At 40.9% G+C, this 21279-nt stretch overlaps 2 protein-coding genes across 4 annotated transcripts in view; one reads left to right on the top strand and one right to left on the bottom strand.

The window, feature by feature from the left end:
• Window positions 1–1004: 1004 nt before the first annotated feature.
• On the bottom strand, window positions 1005–8227 carry tmem130 (transmembrane protein 130). Of its 2 annotated transcripts, XM_080462363.1 has the most exons (9): window positions 8093–8227; window positions 5674–5797; window positions 5503–5588; window positions 5255–5426; window positions 5036–5181; window positions 3856–3940; window positions 3512–3714; window positions 2292–2398; window positions 1005–1639 (listed from the first exon to the last, which is right to left on the bottom strand). In XM_080462363.1, exons 2-9 carry the CDS (start codon window positions 5679–5681, stop codon window positions 1499–1501), a joined length of 948 nt encoding a protein of 315 aa, XP_080318489.1. In that variant the 5' UTR covers window positions 5682–5797; window positions 8093–8227; the 3' UTR covers window positions 1005–1498. The 2 variants fall into 2 exon arrangements, 1 of the variants encoding a protein (XP_080318489.1); XR_013935311.1 differs by lacking the exon at window positions 8093–8227 and having other exon boundaries at window positions 1036–1639; window positions 2292–2820; window positions 5674–5732.
• Window positions 7183–21279, top strand: part of baiap2l1a (BAR/IMD domain containing adaptor protein 2 like 1a) — a 27899-nt gene continuing 13802 nt past the window's right edge. For both annotated transcript variants that reach the window (XM_080462344.1, XM_080462343.1), the window contains exons 1-5: window positions 7183–7445; window positions 8664–8739; window positions 8892–8978; window positions 20045–20106; window positions 20943–21014. In XM_080462344.1, the coding sequence (XP_080318470.1) occupies window positions 7395–7445; window positions 8664–8739; window positions 8892–8978; window positions 20045–20106; window positions 20943–21014 (348 nt within the window). In that variant the 5' untranslated portion in view covers window positions 7183–7394. The remainder of the gene's footprint in view (window positions 7446–8663; window positions 8740–8891; window positions 8979–20044; window positions 20107–20942; window positions 21015–21279) is intronic.

Below are 21279 nucleotides of genomic sequence, written 5' to 3'. Positions count from 1 at the left end.
AATCTCAAGGTAGAGGGTTCATGTCCCACACCGGGCACCACCTTCCCGTGGGCTCACCACTTGCAGGAAGGTTCTTAATCAGTGCAATGTGTTCTGGGTGACAGTGCTCAGACTGCCACCCCCACGACCCGGAAACGGATAAGTGGGAGAAAATGGATGGATGGATGGATGGATAATAGCAAGACAAAGATGAATAAATACACTATCTGACACACTGAGAAAACTAAATACACAACCTGTGGGTACTTCCTAATAAATATTCTCTGTTTCTTACTAATGTCTCAATGCATCTATACAACAATGTGCTGCAAGTCGGGTTTTTTTTTTTTTTTTTTAAGCAGGAGTGTTTTCATGTGCTTTTGTCCACAGAGGAATCTACTGAGCCACATCGCATAACACCAGGACCTTGAACACAACAAATGGACTGTGCCTGATGTTATTACTTACAAGATATAGAAAAATGGCTGTTAGGATGAAATGTCTGCGTAATGGTATTCCTGAAGGAATGTTGTCTTTTTTATTATCTGAAGGTTTCATGTTTGTCCTTGTAAATATCATAAGTCAACCAAATGCAAAACTGGTCAAATGTAGAATTTCATATTCGCTATTCATTCACTGGTAGAAAACATTCAAATGATTCAGTTTCATAAGATAAGAAATATCTTTGAAATGTGAGATATCAGAGTCTGAACTGCTTGACCTCCGCCCCACCCTGCGTTCGTCGACTGTACAACCCGATGATCCAGTTTCAAAGCTTTTCTTTATCGTCATGGTTTCACAGGCTGTTCATCGAAGTCTTGCTTCAGCACACAACCGTGTTGCTTCTTGAGATTCCGGCTCTCCACCAGAGGACAGTGTACTCTGCTGGTTTTGGTGATCCAGGTGATTGTGCTCTTGAGTGGCGTGTCTTTTTTTTTTTTGCAAAAACCCTGCAGGCTTTTCTCAAACTTTCATAAAGTAGAGCTGCAAGAATCCTGGAGGTTTTTTTTTTTTTTTTTTTTTTTCCATTCATTGCTGTTCAGCACAACAGGGTTACAAAAAGAAAATATTCGTTTTATTATTTTAAGAAGCAAAGTAAAACCAAGCAAGACTTGAATTCATTCTTAAACTAATTTAAAAAAAGAAAAAAAGAAGCAATCCATTACAGTCATTGTTTATCCGTGACATTCACTTGAGCTATAAATTCATAATGAGTTCATTTGAATGTCAGCATGAGCTTTATCACTCATTAGATGATCAGGCTCATTATTTCATGATAAATACAATATGTGACCTACAAGGTTACCCAACACGGATGACAAAGTGTTTCATTACCCAACAGAAAACATTGACCTAATTACTTTTTTCTGCAGATCTTTCACCGAAATGCTTTATGTGTTCATCCCTGGTGGTGCAGAAATGAGCCACGTCCATGCAATGTGACGGCTGATTATAGCAGAATAGACAGAATGTCACAGGCTGCTGGCTCACTGAGACAGATAAAGAACCACTGAGGCAATTAGGTGCAGTACTGAGGTCCATACTGCATCAGGAGAGGCGCTTTCTCTCCCCTCTCCAGGCTGGTGAAGTTTAAATGAATTGCGCTTCGATCATCTGCCTCTCGGGTCTTCATAAACACAGCGTTACTGAAAGGAGGAGTCTGCAAAATGACATTAAAAAACAAAACACAACAAATGAATATCAGTTAATCAGTCTCTCTGACAACCTCTTGGTGTGAATCAAATGGGAGTTTCTGAGCCTGTTCGCAGACACGTGCAGCCTCCTTGTGGCCACACTCAGGATTTACCCGCAAATACTGACAATCAATGGGCTTTTGAAAACAATGTTAATGATTTAACATAACACATGGACAGTACATCAGATTCAGGAGGGTTGACATTTTAAAAAATCTTTGAAAGCTGAAGAAATACAATTCAAATTTACCTGGAGCCATAAAACACATTCAACCTTTCAAATGAGGCTTAAACATTCATATATAGTTTTGAAAATGAATGGATGAATCCTGGATGAAATCAGGGGGAACTGGCGTACAGATGCAACAACGCTAATGGGAAATACTGGATGAAGTTTAATGCAAGATGTCTCATTATTATTATTTAATAAGGTGTTTTTGTTCCATTTTATAAATGTCGGCTTATGAGCTTGTAAAACATAACTAACCAACTAACTCAATACATTTTACATCTGCACCTTGCTGGAATTAGAGTTACAATTTAGTAAAACGTTGTACTAGAATACTAAACATGGCTCGTACACGTCAGATCTTGTGACGCATTTATTCCCAGACGAACCTGTGCTTTACTGTGGTGGCGAGGACGGCAGGCGATGGCGGCGATGAAGGAGAAAGTTGCAACAAGAATGGCGGCGCATGACAGGATGAAGAACATGTGGGTGTTGTCTGCAAATAAAGCAGAAAAAAATACACTTTAGGAGGTTGGTTTTCAGGATAGATAAAGTATATACATGTACAGACAAATGTTGGTGAAACGAAGACGATGAATGGTGGGAAATAGCCTCCCTTCGGGTCCCTGGATTGTTCCTGCCACTGCTCCAGATACACCAGCAGGATTATGTCACGATCCGTCGGCCATGTTGTGTTTCAGTGGCTTCGTCGCTTCACGAGCGAATCGATCGAGCACAGCAGAGGAGTGTGAACCGCTCACATCTCTCTCTCCTCCGACGTGCTCGGATTCCTCCATTTTCACTTTTTCCTCGTGCGTGGAACTAACGGGGCACATGGTGGGCTTCATCTGAACAGCCTCATGATGAAAACACAAGGCCTCTCTTTGTTCCCAGAGACTTTTTTTTGTTCGTGGAAAACTAAAAATAATGAGATGAAAGTGGAATCCATGGTAACACGATCATCAAACTGTGTAATCAAGAAGAAACTGCAGACTTATGCAAATAGAGACTCTGTCAGGAGAATCAGGCAGACAAACATAGACATGTTTTTCAAAAAGAAGTGAAAATGAGGTATTACATGAGCAGGTAGTACTAATCTAAAACAGATTTCATCTTCGCTTCGAGAGGGTATCAAATATTTTATGACACAGGCGATGAAATGCCGCCTTGTCAGATTCCCTGCAGAGTAAATAACCTCCATGTGAAGTGTACATGTGTGAGTCATGAGGATGGTCACAATGGCTGAACCCCCCCACCGCTCTTCCCTTTCATTGTAAAGACACCAGGCGTCGTCTAATTTGAATTCCTTCCCCCTGCGGACCTGTCCGGGATGAACCAGGTGGTTTTAGGAGCTTTTTCTCCACGGCTATATACTTTTATTGAACTTGGTAAACTGTCTGTAAAGACCTGTGCACTCAGAATGGAGCCCTATACTCCTCTGAGGTCTGGAGGCAGGTGCTTTAAACTTTTCTCCATTGATGGAGCTCCTATAGGACGATGCAGTCCAGTTTGTTATGGGATTTTTCAGTTTGACTAATGGTCTCCTAATGCCTTTTTTTAAATGCAATTTTCTAAATGCTCCTGAAGCCTCCTTCCTTTTTCGACTCACTGCTTCTCCTGACGTAGAGGCTGAAGGAGGTCTGCAGCTTGCTGACGTCGTTGCGGACGCTGATGTCCAGGCAGTGGAAGCCGGCGGAGGTGAAGGTGTGGTTCAGCTGCAGGGTGTTTTCGTACAGCATGGTCAGCATGCAGCCCCGCTTCGGGTCCGCCACACAGTTGGGGAGGAAACGCCAGCAAACCCACATGGGAGGACTGAGTGGAGAGGGGGGGGGGGGGGGGGTTATAAAATATTAACGTGCACGTCATCACGAATGGATGAGATATGATTAAAAAAAGTGATTTGAATTATTCGAAGAGATGAAAGAATTCCCCAGTGGACCAAATGCCGCTCACCTTCCGTCAACATGAAAAGCCAAACTGGTGTTCTGAGACATCTCATAGTCTGATGGTCCCGTCAGTTCAATGTGCTTGATGGCGTCTGAAGTGCATTACAAATATTAGTTATTTCACCCCGTACTAATATACAGTAGTTGAGACAACATGAGGAAGAACTGATATTTGCTATACAATTCAGTTTCAGAGGTTTTCGTCCATTGTTTGATGGTAATAATGATCTAAAATGAGGTTTGATCAAATGAGTGTAAAGTCTGTAAAATGGGAAGTGTCAGTCAGACAAGTCTTCATTTAAAGAACTTAATCTACACTTTACCCACACCTTTGAAAGTTTTTCACATAAAATATATTCTTTAATAACTGTTCATTTCAAAATGCAATTAAATCATAACTCTACTAGTTAGATGTTTTTGAGATGTCTGTTAAATATTTGTACACTTATAGACGATATTCTGTTAAATCAACTGTTTGCATCATATTTGTCAGATTGCTCTTTGTTTAAACTACATTTTTTCAACATGAAAAATAAAGTCCTCATAGTTTATCCTGTCTGAAGACCCTCAGATATATCTGTAAAAACTAGTCTATCTTCCACTACTACAGAAATATGTTTGATTTTAAATAAAGTCCATCACATTGACAACAGAAATATTTCAATATGCTGCGCTACAGTGGAAGTCTGACCCGTCAAAATACCAAATACCGTAATAGACCAATGCATTTATCATCATCATTATTATTATTATTATTATTATTATTATTGCCAGTGCAGTGGTGTCATAGTGGTTGTGTTTGGACGTTCACCTCTGAGGGTCCATGAGCAGGTTGACCCTTGACCCCAGCAGGCCCTGCTTCTATATGTAGTTATCGGTAATTATGAATTACATGTCGAAAAATGATTACCAAGAGAAAAATAGACTGACAAATGTAACTTCTTCATTATTATTAACATCATGTAGTGATCTTTTTTCATTATGTGTGTTCTATATTTGTATTTTTATTCTTCCATCCTATAAATACGGTTGTTTCTTTGCGGAACATGTACATGAACACATTTCACTGCACATTATGCTGTGTCTGATTGTTGTGTGTGACGAATAAAGGACTTGACTCAAAAATGGGATCAGTAAAGTATCTCTAAAAAGATATTGCTCCAAAAATATGATCTAAAGCCACGAACCAAGCACTTGAACGTCCATGGAGTAGACCCCGGTGATCAGAGGAGTGTATGTCGTCAAGTTCACGCCGACTTTCAGCTGCAGGGTGTAGTTTCCAGATTCAGAGTAAAGGTAACGGACAACCGGCTCAGTCCCTTGGATCACTTCTCTACGGGATTAAAAAGAAAAAGCATTCAATATTCAAAAGACTGTCTCCATAATTCCATGTGAGGAATTCTCACCCGTTGCCCAGGTCCCAGGTGTAGGTGAACGACGCCTTGCTGAAATTCTTGTGGGGATCAAAGAGCTCAAACATGGTCTCTGTGGGAACATCAGACGCCAGTTCTCCTGTGTCTCTCACCAAGGTGGCGTTTCCCTCCGTTTGATAGAACACCAGCTTCCCTGCGATGTTCTCTAAATCAAAGAAAACAACCCGCCAAGTTGTGAAATGAAGATTTCTGCAACATAAAACAGAGGATGGATAACAAACCCAGTTCTGTCAGAGGACTGGTGGTCGTCTCTGCCACACCCAGAGGAACCAGGAGGAGAACCAACAGGGTCCACGCTGCATGTTTCCTGCATGCACACAACACAAAGTTTTAAAACAAACAAAGAATAAAGAATTACTGAATGAGAATATGTAGGTAGATCTTTCACTCACTTCTCCATATCGACGCACTAGAGATCCCTTCAGGATCTCAAGTGAGAATAAAGTTAGTCCTGAAAGCCAGGGCGGGGGGGGGGGGGGGGGGGGTCAGCAGAACTCTGGTCATGCAGATGTGAAGCTGTAAAGGCTTGAAATTGTCACCATGCGTTTCAATCATGTGGCCGAGGAGCAACAATCAGCTTTTTAGCAGGAGGTCACATTCTTCTCAGATGTGGCAGGAAAGAAAAAAAGCCAGAATGGAAATCTGGTCCTTCATGATAGGGTTTTTTTTTGTTTTGTTTTGTTTTATAAAGAGAAATAGAAACAGTTCAAATAAATTCAGCACAGTGTGGATTGCTGGTTACTGTAGTAAAGTCAGATTCAGCTCATATTTTCCAACCCAACATGGTGAAGCATGTACGTTTTATTACAAGTGTCAAGACTTTCAAAACATATGAATGATGGATAAAAAGGAGAAGATCCTGAAAAGCCATTTGCCTTGGACTACCTCTTTGTCTGTCTGTACTATAATTTATTGGACCTGCATAAATGGCTCAACAACTAACAGGAGAGGGCAGCCGCTACAGAGCCTCAAGCACTCAGTTCACATTACGTTCAATTTGTGGTGTTTCATTTATTGCATGTTTGAGTCAAGGAGCATTATCTTTATTGCATTTACAGAGAAAACCCCCACCCAAAAAACGTCATGAATGAATGAAAGTAGAAGCAAATATATGCATATAGACCAAAATTGGAGAAAGTACTTATACTCACAGCAAAATAGACTTTGGTGAGAGAGGAAGGACCAACTGGACAATTTTTACTTTTAGTTCTCTTAGTTCAAAATGTAGATGTGTTGAAATGTACTCATGAAAAAAAAGTAAAAAATTAATTTAAAATGCATCTATGAACATTGGAAATTTAAGGTATAATTGAAATTTTTTGTAAAAAACAAACTTTTGGACATATATGTTAGTGTATTACACACAGAAACAGAGAGAGAGAGAAAGTAGGACTTTTTACTTGAGAAGAATAACATATGACTGTATTATTATTATTATTATTAATATCATTATCATTATCATTATCATTATCATTATCATTATCATTATCATTATCATTATCATTATCATTATTATTATTATTAGTAGTAGTAGTAGTAGTAGTAGTAGTAGTAGTAGTAGTAGTAGTGGTAGCAGTAGTATTTCTGTGGCTGTAAAAGTACAAATTGTTGTATTGTGGCGCCCTCTGTTGGCCACTTTCGGTATCTTTTCGGTATCAAACGTCATGCCTGCTTAACTTTTTTTTTTAACAAACTTGAGTCCTCATGTCATTTAAATGTTGTCAACAGGAAAACTTTTATACATAAAACGCTCCTCGTGACCTCCTCGAGCCATCTCTCCCTCGGTCTCCGCCTCTCATTCCGGAAGCACCTCGGCTTCTCTCGGAATCTTTCGGAGTCTCTCGGAAACTTTCGGTGTCCCTCGGAATCTCTCGGAATCTCTCGGTGTCTCTGGGTGTCCCGGGCAGGCAGACAGCCAGTCAGTCAGTCAGTCAGTCACGGTCAGTCAGTGAGTTTGTCTCCCGCCGGCTGCTGAGCGTCTGTCCGCATGCACGCAGTCAGGCTGCAGACTCGGAGTACGAGCGGCTTGTTTGGGATTTATTGTTGGGAGAAGTGATCACCTGGATTACAATTCCGTTTACTGTTGTTGTTTTGGAGAAAACAACCTGCAATCATGTCTCGGGCTCCGGAAGATGTGAGCAAGCTGACAGAAAGTACCTACAAGGTGAGTGGGACATCATTTATCATCATTTAGTTATTTTTATTTATTTTTTTTTTATTTTTTTTTTGTATTATTGTTTAGTATTTCATCGTTAAATGAATCTGCGTGTTGAGTGACATTAAAGGAGAGACAGTCTTCCTAAAAAAAAAAGTTCAGTATGATTCTGTTTAATTGCCATTTGTATAGAAGAACATTTGTTTTTAAGTTTGTTATTTAATTTAAAAAAAACACCGAATTGAAACATCATATTGTTTATAAGTAAAAGAAAGTACATAAGAAGGACACACCCTTCCAATTAATGTCAGATCGGCAATAAATCACAGTGAAGCACGATGCTGGTAAAGAACCTGTGTCTGTGTGAAAAGTTTGACCCAGTGGATCAATAGACCCGAGGTGATGTGATCAATATTTTGATCATCTCAGTCCTGATCTCATCTGGGTTATCGATAAGCGGGGTGGTCAAGGATGTGTGCTTGTCTATAAACGTCCATAAACGGCGGTTTTACTGGTTGGTATTTAGTTTGATTGAAGGGTAAAGTTGTGTTTTCTTTTGTTGAGTAGTTTCGCAAGAGAGAGAGAGAGAGAGAGAGAGAGAGAGAGAGAGAGAGAGAGAGAGAGAGAGAGAGAGAGAGAGAGAGAGAGAGTCATACCTGTAGATCACAGCATGCCACAGTTTCAGCTGGGAGGGAGACAAACAGAAATCAAGGAACCTGTTTCCCAGTTTTTCCTCCTTCCTTCTCCCATGTAAAGTCATACCTGCCCCTTTATTGTTCCATTGAGGGTGTGCCAAGGGAATAGAGGCAGGGAGGAGAGACATTTCAATAGAGAGAGAGAGAGAGAGAGAGAGAGAGCGAAAGAAAAGGAGGAGGAGGGGAGGAGGATGAGGTTCATGCTGCAAATAGACTGCCACTTTGTGTGGGACTTCGCTCTTTAACAGGGAGTTGCACTGGCATACGCGAGGGGTCAAGTTAAAGATTAAAGTTTTATTGTTCTCACATGCTGATATTTATAGAGCAACAGCACAAACACTTGCTGGCGTTTTTTTTTTTTTTTTAAAAATGTATTTCTGTTCCCCACCCACTCCCACAAAGTCCCTGTTTTGTTTTCAAATCAGAGATGCTTTTTTGTTTTTTCAGTGAGCAAAAGATTGGGCACCTGAACAATCTGAGTGAAATGGTGTAATTACTGTTTGGTTGAACTGTCTGTGCTCTATTGTGGCAGAATGTGATGGAACAGTTCAACCCCGGCCTGAGGAGCCTGGTTATCCTCGGCAAGAACTATGAGAAATCTGTCACAGGTAAAACAATAGTTTTACACCTTTACAGTACTCCTTCTTGCTTGAAATAGTTCTGGAAATGATGGTGAAAGTCTTCTTTGAAAGCCTGTAAGTCTCTCTCTCTCTCTCTCTCTCTCTCTCTCTCTCTCTCTCTTGCTCTCCCCCCCACACAGCGATGATTCTCTCTGGAACGACGTACTTTGATGCGGTGTCAAAGATCGGAGAAAACGCCATTGTGTCTCCAGCCTCCAGAGAGCTCGGTGAGTTTGTCCGGCTTAAGTCGACCTCCAGGTTTTATTTTTTAGTTTACCAGAAAAAAAAAAAACAACCTTGTTGACATTAAAAATGTCTTCATTATTTTTTAAATCGCGTCCTGGCCAAGACAAGCAGCAGTACATTAAGGTTCCAGATAAAACAGGCACCATAAAACATATAAGGAACATGTCAGTACATTAAAAAACAACATGCAGATTTGCTGCCCACAAATTAAAATTAAGTCCATCATTCAAAACATCTTGAGACAGAAGTCTCCAAGTCGCTAAGCAACCTTTTAAAAAAGACCAGTTTTACCTGCAATTAAACACTGGAGATGAGATAAATACTCTGTACGGCCGTTTTGAGAGACGCACTAAAATTGATCTTACCAGTCGTATAAATGTAGAAGAGTACAACTACTAGCGTTTAGCTTAGCATACCCCATATTGTGCAAAATTCCCTTTGTCCCCACAGCCTGTTTACGAGACCCCAGAAGTAAAGAAAGTTTGTCATCTCCCTCATTTGCTTCATCATTCACTTTTTTAGCGAATCAGATATTTTTCCCTTCATGACATCATGCGGGGAAATAACCCCTCCCTCTGGTAGTGGATGCTCACTTTGACCCTTCCACAGGTAGATAAAACAGGGTTAACCCGAACTCTAATATGGGAACTTTCATGCTAATTCTTTACAACAAATCAGTAAAAAAGAAAACAAAAAACAATCTGTTACCTCCAGTGACGTTTACCCAGAAACTGTAACTACGATAAAACCTGCACGTGCCACGAGGTCACGTCGGGAAATAACTTCTTTAAAAATCACCATAGTTTTTTTTTTTTTTTTTTTAGAATGAAATAAATCTCATATAGAATTTGTAAATGATTAACGTTGAGAGGTGTTGGTTTGAACACTGGCGTCACCTTTGGACAACGCTGGGTCAGATGTTTCCTCCTGCTTCCTAAACTGTGGACAGGAAGGTTTTGTGGCACAGTGGTGAAGTGGTTTGCACCGTTGTGTTGAACCAAGTGTGTTTCTGCTGTGTGATGGAGCTTCCTGTGTGGAGTTTGCATGTTTTCATGGTGGATTTCCTCCAGCGTTTATGTCTGGACTGGAAACCTGACCTGGGAGAAACCTGGGGTGCGTCCTAATAGTCCCTCCTATCTCCTAATAGTCCCTCCTATCTCTTAATAGTCCCCCTTATCTCCTTGTAGTCCCCCTTATCTTCTAATAGTCCCTCCTATCTCCTAACACCTTTCCTTAACTCCTGTAGGAAGTCTCTCACACCTTTCCTTAACCCCGTGATGTCATCCACGGGGTTAAGGAAAGGTGTATAGGAAAGGAGATAGGAGGGACTAATCGGACGCACCCATAGTTTACACACAGTTTTCGCTTGATGAGGCATTCATAGAAAATCAATGATTAAATTGCGAGAAAGCAAATCAGCTCACTGAAGTAATTCTTTAGCAGCGTCATAATTACCAAACATCTGTCAGATGGTAAAAATCTGGAAACCGTCAAAAAGCCGTTGCTCATCCGTCCTGACAGAGTCTGCATGCAGGAGACGGGAGCAAATTATGGAAACAAGAGGAAATAACAGAAATTGAACCCTTTAGGCACAGCAGGAGCAGAAATCCATTTCCATGCTCTGTCTATCTCTGTTTGACTGAAGTGCTTCTTCTTTTCCCCCCTCCCCTCCCCTCCGATGCTGCCGTCAAGCATGCGCAGGTTGTTTTTCATCCGCCTCGTGAGTCAGCGCCAATTATTCTATTAGTGCTAAAAATCGAGAGCTGACCCACTCTGGTACAATTCATCAGGTTGCCGTGTCATTCTTTAATACAGAAACGTACAAATTGGCCTCAGTTTTGATGCGACAGGCAGGAAATCAGAGCAGGGTGGTTAAAGCCAAAAAAAAAGATAATCTCATTTTGTCCAATTTTTGTTTTAAAAAGAAGAACAGTGAGTGCAGGGAGTCTTCTACCAGTCTGCATAATGTCATCTCCCAGCCAGTTCTTTTCTTTATTTTTCACTTTTGCATTACTTTTAAGTTCTGAGCAGAGGTGGATGAAAGGCGTGTCCTGGAGAAATAAACATAAGAAATGAAAAGCAGGTTTCATACGTTCTGAACTGACAGACTCACAGGCCTCTCCGACAGGATTTTCAGCTTTTTATTGCTCATTTAGATATTTTAATCTGATAAAAAAGAGAGATTGAGCATTTAAAGCATACCCGGTTGGACCAAATGATATTAAAAATGAAAAGCTTTGGGAAAACCTATTCTGTGTTCAACATGGAGGATACTTCAACTGCGTCTTTCTGTGAGTCTTTGCAGGGACATTCCACTCTGCCATGTTATGTCGTGTCGATCGAGTTTGCTTAAGCCACACCTGTCAGCGAACAATGGCTGCATTTTATTGCTTCATTAAATCATGTTTTCTCGCTCGCTGCTTGTCTGATGGAAACGTCACTGCATACCAAAACATCTGGGCTCAGGCAGATTGACGAAAGTCGTGGGGTTAGATTTGAGTTTGAGATGTACGTCGCAGTCGCTCTGTGTGCTGGCTTCTTTAGTCTGGCTTTTCATACACGATGCCTCGCAACACTGCCGCATGTCTTTGCTAATTTCACACTAATGCAGGTGTCATATTCCCTTTCCATGAAAAACTGATTCAACAGAAACTGTATCTGCACCTCGCTGGAGTTTGTGTTAAAACTAGTTGTGGTATGATGAGCAGTTCAGATGGAATAGAGCCCAAACAAGGTATTACATTACTTAAACAAGTCTTTTTAAAGGGAAATCTTTTGTGGAGGCACAAAGTGGAATACTTTACCTCGAGCTATCGGAGAATAAGATCCACTTTTGTCCGTTTTAAGACGACGATATAAGGCCTGACTGACTGACAAAAATTGTGAACGTTGAGAAAATCAGGCACTTTAGCAGGTTCTGTCTAGAAAGCACTTTACTGAAACAATGGCACTTTAGGATATATATATATATATATATATATATATATATATATATATATATATATATATATAAACTTGTATAAAGACAAAAGCATTTAAAGCAGAATAGAGGTGAGACATTGTTTGACCCTTGTTCATAAATATCTGTCCTGATATGAAAAGCTGAAGCGCTGAGCTCAGTCGCCATTCCTTGACTTCCTGGAATAGACGGCGACGCAGTGTGAATTCTCTCACCCGCCGCCGTGTGCAGAGCAGCAAACACACTGAACAAACAGACAGACAGAAGAGACTTGTCTTCCCACCGCCGAGCCACTGATCTTCTTCCCGTCTCCCTCCATCTGCCTCATCCAACTGCATGAAAAGGAGGGGAGCACCGGCTTTTTACTGGATTTATGGCTGTTTATCGATGACTCAATTAAGCCTTGAGTCATCTGCCACATCTCAGAGAGTGGAGGCACAGACGGGAACCATAACATTGAGCCTGGTTTACTCTACAACGGGACGGCAGACGCATTCTCGTGTAGTTTTCTGCTCCAGACACTTGTAAAGATTTGTTTCTCTGAAGTGATAGATTGTTTTCGTCCCTTTTTTCCTCCCCGTGCGAACGATGCGGTGGGAAAAGGCATTTGCGTCATAGTGGTTGGCAGGTATTTGCAGAAAGCTACCTGGGCCTTCCATTCGGGCACTGCTGTTTTTCTGGGACTACAGTCTGAGTGGATTTCTCTTTCAGACGGTTGCTATGATGGAGGTGAAAGGGTGCCGGTAATAAGGGAAGACTGTCACTCTGCTGCCTGAAAGAAAACGGCAGAGATGAATGAAGGCGTGCGTCAGTATTTCCACTCTCTTTATTTGAGTTTTACTGACTGCACAAATCGTAGCAGTTATTCATGTGGGAGTCACATTATCAGCGTGTAACTTGGATTATGGATGATGCAGAACGACGTGTTGACATGGATCTGCAACCTGTAAGAGAAGACCAGAGAAGTTTCCACAAAATTGGTCGGGAAGTGCCAAACATGTTCGTTCTCTGAGCTGAAGATTAAGATCTTGAAGAAAATGCTATACAAACAAAAATTTAGGCTGCATTCATAAAGTGTCACAGGTAGAATCCAGATATTTCGTTTAAATTATATTTTTAGCTCTTCTAGCCATTATTAGAGTTTTTTTCATGGATTTTCTCGCTCCAGCTATTTTATGCGTTTATGTGCGTTTCCTCGTAGTTCGAGCAGGTTTATCTATACTACTTTTGTTAGGTTTTTTTCCTTTTCTTCCTTATTTCTTTTTTCCCCATTTCATTTTTTCCTTTGCTTATTTTCCCTTTTAATTTTTTCTTCTCCTGAAAAAACCCCTCTCTGTACTCGCATTTTAAAAACATTTAGTTGAGCTCCTTTTACTGTATTTCTTATAATATATATGTAATATGTAATAATATATTGGATAACAATAACAATAATAATGACAATAATGATAATAATAATAATAATAATAATAATAATAATAATAATAATAATAATAATAATAATAATAATAATAATAATAATAATAATAATAAGCTGAAGGTGATTGTTGTGATACATTTGGAATAAGAAGCATTAAAGTGTGAGTTAGGGGCTTTAACTTTAACAGTTGCATGTCTCCACATAAGGACCTTAACACCTGACTTCCACTTTCAAATTTGTCTTCGATACTTGACGTAATATTCACCTTTTTAAAAATCTCTTCACGGTGATTTAGATGTTCACAGTTATGGCCTTTCTGTGCTTTTTTCTAACATTCACATTAAAATACATTCAAATCAAGCAGTTCAGATTCATGATATATTCCAGCCAGCCAGAGGTGGATGCTGAAAGCCACCAGAGGCCTGTGGAGTGCATCACTCTTTGTCTTGACAAGTCTTCACGTTTATTGTGTGTCCTCTGATAAATTCATATGATTAAGCGCGGTGCCGGTCGCCGCAGGGGGTTCGCCATACCGCTCTGCAAGGCGGCAGGTATTGATAGACTGAAAATGTTACTGGAGGATGAATAGCGCCAGCCCCACCCCTTCCACCTTTTCTCTGCACTGTTTGTCGAGCCTCAGTCCAAATTTAAAAAATTTTTTTTCAAATATTGAAGTGCCCTGTCAGCATGAGAAAAATGGTAACGTCAGCCAGGGTGTTTTTTGTTTTTTATGTTTCACTCTCTCTCTCTCGCTCTCTCTCTCTCTCTCTCTCTCTCTCTCTCTCTCTCTCTCTCTCTCTCTCTCTCTCTCTCTCTCTCTCCAGAGAGTGAGGTCTCTGAGGCTGCTGAGTGTTTCCAGTCGATAGCTTTTCTAACAGGTTTTTAGCTTTTGAAAGGAGGTACTTCTCCTGACGGCTGGTTGATGTTGACATTTCAAACATCTGGCCCAACTGCTATTTCACAGGTTTACTTTTGCTCTCTGGAAACGACGCCGTGCTTCCAGCATCATCAGGTGAACAATCAGCAGGAACTTCAGGGATTTCTCCCCAAAACAATCTGTAAACATCCGTCCCGAGGATTAAAAAAAAATCTAATTAAAGACGGCAAGGCGAGATGATAAACCAGGTTTTCTACTTTAGGAAGAGATCTTCTTTCTCAAACGTCAAGGCAGATACTTTTCGTCCTAAAGTTTATACACATGCGTGTCACAACTTGTCATCTCATTTTTCATGATGCACGATTGACTTGTCGTAGCAGGCAAGACACAAGCAGAGGTTACTAAAGTGTTCACGCTCTTCACTGAAATAGAATCTACAAGCAGTTAACACAAAGAAACGTTCACCTTGCTTCTTCAGAAATGAGAGAAAAACTAAATCTAGTGGAAAACAGCTTCCAGAAGGACACTTTATCAGACTGTAGGAGGCTGATTTGGTTGAAATGTTAGATGATTTTTTTCTTAAATCAGATAGATGGCCACTTTGTTGCTGCACAGAATCTGCTACGATCTTTTAGTTCATTTTCAGTCCTCGTCCTCCTTTCTCAGCCTCTCCTTCCCTTGCCTGCTCCTCCTAGGTTATATGTTGAGTGGAGGCTTTAGCCTTTTACATCTGTCGTAATGTATTTGACTTCCAAAGTGCAGATCACAAGAAACAAATGAAAACCACACCTAAAACTCGACATTAAACTCGGTCACGTTGTGTTTGCCCCACCTTTAAGTACAAGGGATGGAAGTATCACTGAAAACATTAAGAATTTGACATTAAGGGGCAAGTTTGAGCAAGAATCAGGGTTGTTCAATGAACTCGCCAAAGTGGAATAGCAGTCTTTTAGTTTGTAATGCAGTTGGTAATGTCTGTGATCTTCTTGACGAGACAGGCCTTTAATCATCCCGGGTAGACCTGCGTTTAAGGGCCAGTCATGATACAACGTGCTCAATGGCTTTTGTAAAGGTTGGCGGTTCAATCTCCTCCCTGCCCAAGTGTCAAAGTCTGGAAATACAAATCAAGATTTAAACTGCTATATAAACATCAGGTCTGGTCACAATATAAAGAGAGTAGGTCCTAATCTTATAACAATACTCTGTCTACTAGTGTTCAGATGTGCTCTTGTTTCCTGAGCATTGTAGGTATATTGTTTATTACCAATGCTGCTATGTTTTATTTATATTATGTATGATTTTTTTTGATATTGTTGTGTAGATGATTGACAAATCAGTTTTGAGTCCATAGTTTGCGGGAACATGGTGACCGTGAAGCTCATTGTGTAGAATATTAATTGAAAATCGGGGTGGGATTAAATAAGTTTTCTTCTTCCCACTCCTTTTCAGGCAAAGTTGGAGCTTGCTTCCTTTTTGTGTTAAATGTATGTTGATATGACATGTCACAATGATGACTTTGCCTGAAATGAATCAATCAATCAATAAATCCATAAATGAATAAATAAAATAGTGAATAAAAAGTGTCCCCGGGCAAGACGCAAGAGGAAAGATGGCATCGTGTCAGAAATCTAGGCAGTGGCCCAATCGTTCAACCAAAACAGTCTATTTACTTTATTTTAAATTTTTAACCTCCCAGACGTGTTGTTCTCAACAATCCAGGCGCAGACTCTTGAAGTGAATAGAAGTCATGAAGGCGAAGGCTGTTTTTCTTGTCTTGTTCAGTCGGTTATGACTGCTGGTCACACTCCACTCCCTCTAATGACCCTCGATTCCAGACCCTCGTCCTGCATCCACCACTAAAGCACTCACTCAGAGGGGACATAAGGACACTGCGTAGTGTAAACGGTGTCTCTCAGGCATCAAAACACACATTTATTCTCTCTGGTCATGTATCTTGTTATTGCAGTTTTCTAGTAGTATTCAGTAGAAATTACTGGGACCCCCCCCCCCCCCACCCCCCCCACCCCTTACTCGTATTATTTATACACTCCATCATTGAATGTTTAAAAGCTGTTTGAAGCTAAACTGAGATTTATTGTTGACGGTCAGGGACACATTTAGCTGAATGTTGTTTTGTGCTGTGTGTACACACTGGAAACACACTGGGTGTGTCGCATGACGGCCAAATCAATCCAAGACATTAAAGTAATACAGAAAAGATGCTCTCACTCATGGTTTGTGGCGATCAGTGTGTATTACTGGCATATATGATTGTAATTATAACTCCAGTTGTACAAATTCTTTCTTAAACAACTTTGGTCGCCTGGACATTCTGGTTTTGTGGCGTCATCGATTATGTGTATTAGATCGTGTGGTGAAGTTATGCTGGTCGTCCTGTGTTCGGCTCTGTTCATTTAAACTTTAAGGATGTTCTTTGTGTTGATCAAATCTTTTTCGTTTTCTTTTTTTTTTTAATATCTGAGGAAATAAGAGAAGAAAAGATGATTTTTTTGAGCTCAGTCTGTGTTCTGGATGCTGGCTGCTGAATCAGACACAATTTTCTTTTAACACACATCAGATGACAGGATAGTTACTAAGATCTTACAACTTTTTTGAGCAATCGAGGGAAAAACCGGGTTGGTTTTACCTTTGTCGGCATTGATTCATTCACCTCTCTTACTTCTGATCATATTGGATTAAAATTTCCCCTGTAGGGAGTCTTTAGTGCAAGTTGTGATGACTTGTTGTGGCATTTTTTTAGAAAAAAGGAGCAGCTGACAGATTTAATGGAAATCCAAAGGGAGAGACGACCTGTTGCATCATGGCTGATTCATCATTATTGATATCATTATGTTACAGTATCATCACTCAGGGAGCGTCTTGTGTGTGGAAACTCCAAACATGGCCTCCTCCCCCAACCTGGGCGGAGACGTGTGTATAAATGAGATGTCATTTAATCCTGATTGTTAGGCGGAGGCTCGAGTTCAAAGATTCCCTTTGAAGTTTCACTCTGCGCCGTGGCTGACGGTACAGCTGGGCAGTGATCCATCAGTATTTGTGCTCGGGAAATGTCAAAAGTGTGTTTCGTCCAGTCGTAACACGCGGTACGTCCAATGAGCAGGGCAGGGTTAACCGGAGGTGAGCGAAGAGGCAAAGCCTTTATGATAATGAATCCGAGTTCAAGTACATGAATCAGAGATGATGTAGTTGCCACAATATCGTCAAACTCGTATCAACCTGTGGAGAAGATAGGAACACGGAGGACTATTGTTTATTAGGGCGCGGTTATTATTATCTATCTGCCGAGCAAATCAACAGAGATACTAGGTGATAAGATAAACTGCCTTGTGTTCTTGTTGTTCTTGTGATGAAGTATGTGATAATAGATGGTTAAAAAAACAAAACATGTAGGCAGGTATATGATTTTCTCTTTGCACCTCTCAGCTCTCACACCTCAGGGAAAAATAAAGTGTCAAATCTTTTCTTTTTTTTTTTTTTTATAACAACAATGTGGCGTCTTCATCAACTCCACCTTACCCTTTACTTTTCCACGCGGCACTGAGCGGCGCCTGTCTTTAGCATTTACCTTCCTCGGGTAGGCTTTCACACCTCCGTCACCCCAAAGGTGAAACCTGCAGCTGGTACAATGGCCTCTTTGAACCACACACACACACACACACACACACACACACACACACACACACACACACACACACACACACACACACACGCACACGCACACGCAGACGCAGACACACACACACACACACACACACACACACACACACACACACACACACACACACACACACACACACACACACACACACACACACACACACGCAGACACACACACACACACACACACACACGATTCCTCAGCCTCCCCTCGGCTCCTCTGTCCAGTCTGTTGTTGCCACTGTACAAACAGCTCATCATCCCCCCACCCCACCCCCCACCCCCCACCCCCCCCACCACCCCGACATATGAAACACAAAGGCAGCCTTTACCAGTACGTTCTGGTGACCTTCAGAGGGCAATGTTGTTGTAGCTGGACGGCGGATCACAGAAGTGGGGTGGATGTGGGTGCATCAAAGTGACGTGAGCTGACACGAACAAGTTCATTAAAAAAAACAAAAAAAAAACACATCACAATGTCAAACCAACAGCTGTGCTCTTCTTTGCTCCACTCTGAAGGCGTTAGAAATCCCTGCAGGTTGTTCTTCACGTTTGCTCTTTGCCTTAAAGTCAACACGGTCCAGATTTCACTTCGAGCAAAAAAAAAAAAAAGGAAAAAAAGAAGCATGTGCTGTGTGTGCTGTTTGCAGGTTTCACCAGAACGTGGTGTCCTGTAGTAAACCTGGAGTCTAGATTTCACCCCATTGTGACGGAGGGAGCTCTATAAACTGCTCAGCCATTACTGTTTACAGTATTGCCTGGCACCCATTGTCTCTTGTAATATGCTTCTCTTTCCGTGCGTGAATGGAGACTGTTCTGTGTCGGACGCCACAATACCAGAACCTTTCCGAGAGATTACTTATTGACAGCTGTTCAAATATTGAAAGGAGATAAGTCATCTGGAAAATATGGCCTGTAAAGATGAGTTTGATGAAAAGCGAGTTACATACACACAGGAAGCTTGGAGAGTGGGGCCACACGTGAATTGTGAACGCAAACCAATGTGATCATTTTAAAGTTTTCCGACCGGTTCAGTTCCATCCGTTCTGTACATTAAGAGAACACTATTAACTTTTGTAGGAAAAGTTATTGGATTTCATAGCAAAGGGCACAAGGAGAGATTTTCAGTTGTAATGTTACAGAAACACAAATAATCAACCAATAGCTGTTTATCAAGGTGACTTGTTATAATGTTTTAGTGAGCTATAAAGTCTCATCTCTGAAATACTAACATTTTATCTTCAAGTCCATCTTCCATACCTGCTTGATCTACCTATATGATTGTGTGTCTATAAAATAATGCATACAGTCTCATCAGAGACCACCAGTTGTTTTTTTGGGGGGAGAAAGGGACGAATCCAAAGTACTGCAACATTCAGCAGGTTTGACTAAAACTACACCAACAGGTTTGATAACAGAAACGTCCATCTTCTGTTCCGTTCTGTCCAAGTCGGGCTCGAGGGGTGCCTCAGAAAACCCCGCAGGGAGAACATGCAAACTCTACCCTGAAACGTCCGCGACTCCACTGGGAGTCTCTCTCTTTTCAGCTCATGTCAGAAGTAACGACTGCATGTTCCTCTTTTTGCATTTTGAGCTGACAAATCTGAAATATTCCTACGTTATCAGCCAGTGATGGCAGAACACAATCGTTGACTGTTTATCAAAAATGTCAAATAATAGTGTCACAACAAAGATGTTCAGTTTCAGATTAATAAGCAATATTTGATCAATTTTGAACAAAAATGACAAGTCCTGGAATACAGATGAGGTAAACGATCGGGGGGGATTTGGATCTCAGAATGTAGACTTTATATGAGAAAAGGCAATAAGAAATTAGAAATAGTGCCCACACCTTATGAAACAGCCTCTCATGTCCTTGTAGTCTTGAATTTATTTGTAACCTTTGATGAAAACGGGAGGCTTTCCAGTATGTTCACATTATCTGTGTCACTTGGTCGGCCATCGGGAGGTCATAGACACGTTCAAAGCTTCATTGTCTATCAGCTTGTTATCCCGGCCAACACCTCCTATTTCATTCCGATGCCAATCGAAACCAAAGCCGTGCTGATAAGTTCCTACGTCCATAATAAAAGCTGTTCTGATGTTTTTCCAGGTGTGGTTCTCATGGAGATTGCGGAAGCTCACAGAAAAGTCTACTATGAGCTGGAAGAGAACGTGAGTTGACGTGTTTCGAGGACAAAAAAACAAACCTTATAAATATGGTCAACATCTTCTATTAACTGTGTTTTTATTGTTCTGCTCACATTCATCTGTGTGTCGTGAAGGAGAATGAGGAAAGCGATGTGATGAATGGAGGCTAAGAACTCTTGGTCCTGTTGTAATTATATGTCATTAAATGATTTTGTGTCGTACCGATCGACTGTTATTCCTCGAGCCACACCGCGACCATAAAGGCCCTACTTGTCACCACATAATAGACGGAGATTGGCCATTTGTTACCGCAGACGTATGACCCCCCACAACCTCCCCCAGCTCATTCCTCTCATTCTAGAAAGTTGAAAATCTCCGCAGCGGAAAGGTGAACGAAGGTTTGACAAGAGTGGAAAAGCCACACAGTGACTCGTAACCCGGCCAAGCCGCGAGGCGAAATGCTTCAGATACCTGGTGACAGGAAGTCAATCAGAGTCGAGCTCAAAGTTGTGGACAGACTGTATGGATTTAAAAAAAAAAAATAAAAATAGTCTATCCCCTTTTCAACTACCCCTGCCAGGTTATGGTTTATCTCCAAGAGGTGAAAGTCGTAAATCTTTAACCTTAACAAGCTGATAAGCCTTCGCTGGTGGTGGAGAAAACTGTCAGAAACACATTATCATGCATTCCTCAAGGTCACTCCACTCTGTACATCGCAAGACATGTGACTGAAACGTACATCGTGTTAAACTGCGGCTAATTTCAATATGCTGCGTGTGTGTGTGTGTGTGTGTGTGTGTGTGTGTGTGTGTGTGTGTGTGTGTGTGTGTGTGTGTGTGTGTGTGTGTGTGTGTGTGCAGTTCAAAAGATTCCACAGAGAGATTATCATAGAGCTGGAGAAGAAGACGGAGATGGATGTAAAATACATGAACGTAAGTGTCGACGTTTGTTCACGAATATGAAGTAAATAGATTCTATCATGAGTCCAGACAAGAGAACTTCATTCACATGACCCATTTGACTGAGAAAAAGTTGGAATATTTCGAGAATTACAGCGGAGAACATCTTCCGTCACATGCATGAAGTTACAACATGTGATGTTTTAACTGTTTCTCAAAAGTTTCTCTCTTCTTTTTTTTTTTTTACACAGTCATTTCTTCTTTTTTTATTGATATTTTTTAAGCATTTTATTTTATT

This window comes from Lipophrys pholis (assembly GCF_963383615.2).
Source record: "Lipophrys pholis genome assembly, chromosome: 1".
Taxonomy (NCBI): Eukaryota; Metazoa; Chordata; class Actinopteri; order Blenniiformes; family Blenniidae; genus Lipophrys; species Lipophrys pholis.
This window is presented reverse-complemented; position numbering and strand designations above follow the sequence as displayed.

Excerpts from the sequence above, each read along its gene's own strand:
- tmem130 (XM_080462363.1), bottom strand. Across the intron at positions 3,941-5,035 it reads CATGGACGTTCAAGTGCTTG|ACGCCATCAAGCACATTGAA; the intron begins GTTCGTGGCTTT and ends AATGCACTTCAG. Across the intron at positions 3,715-3,855 it reads GCTTTTCATGTTGACGGAAG|TCCTCCCATGTGGGTTTGCT; the intron begins GTGAGCGGCATT and ends CTCTCCACTCAG.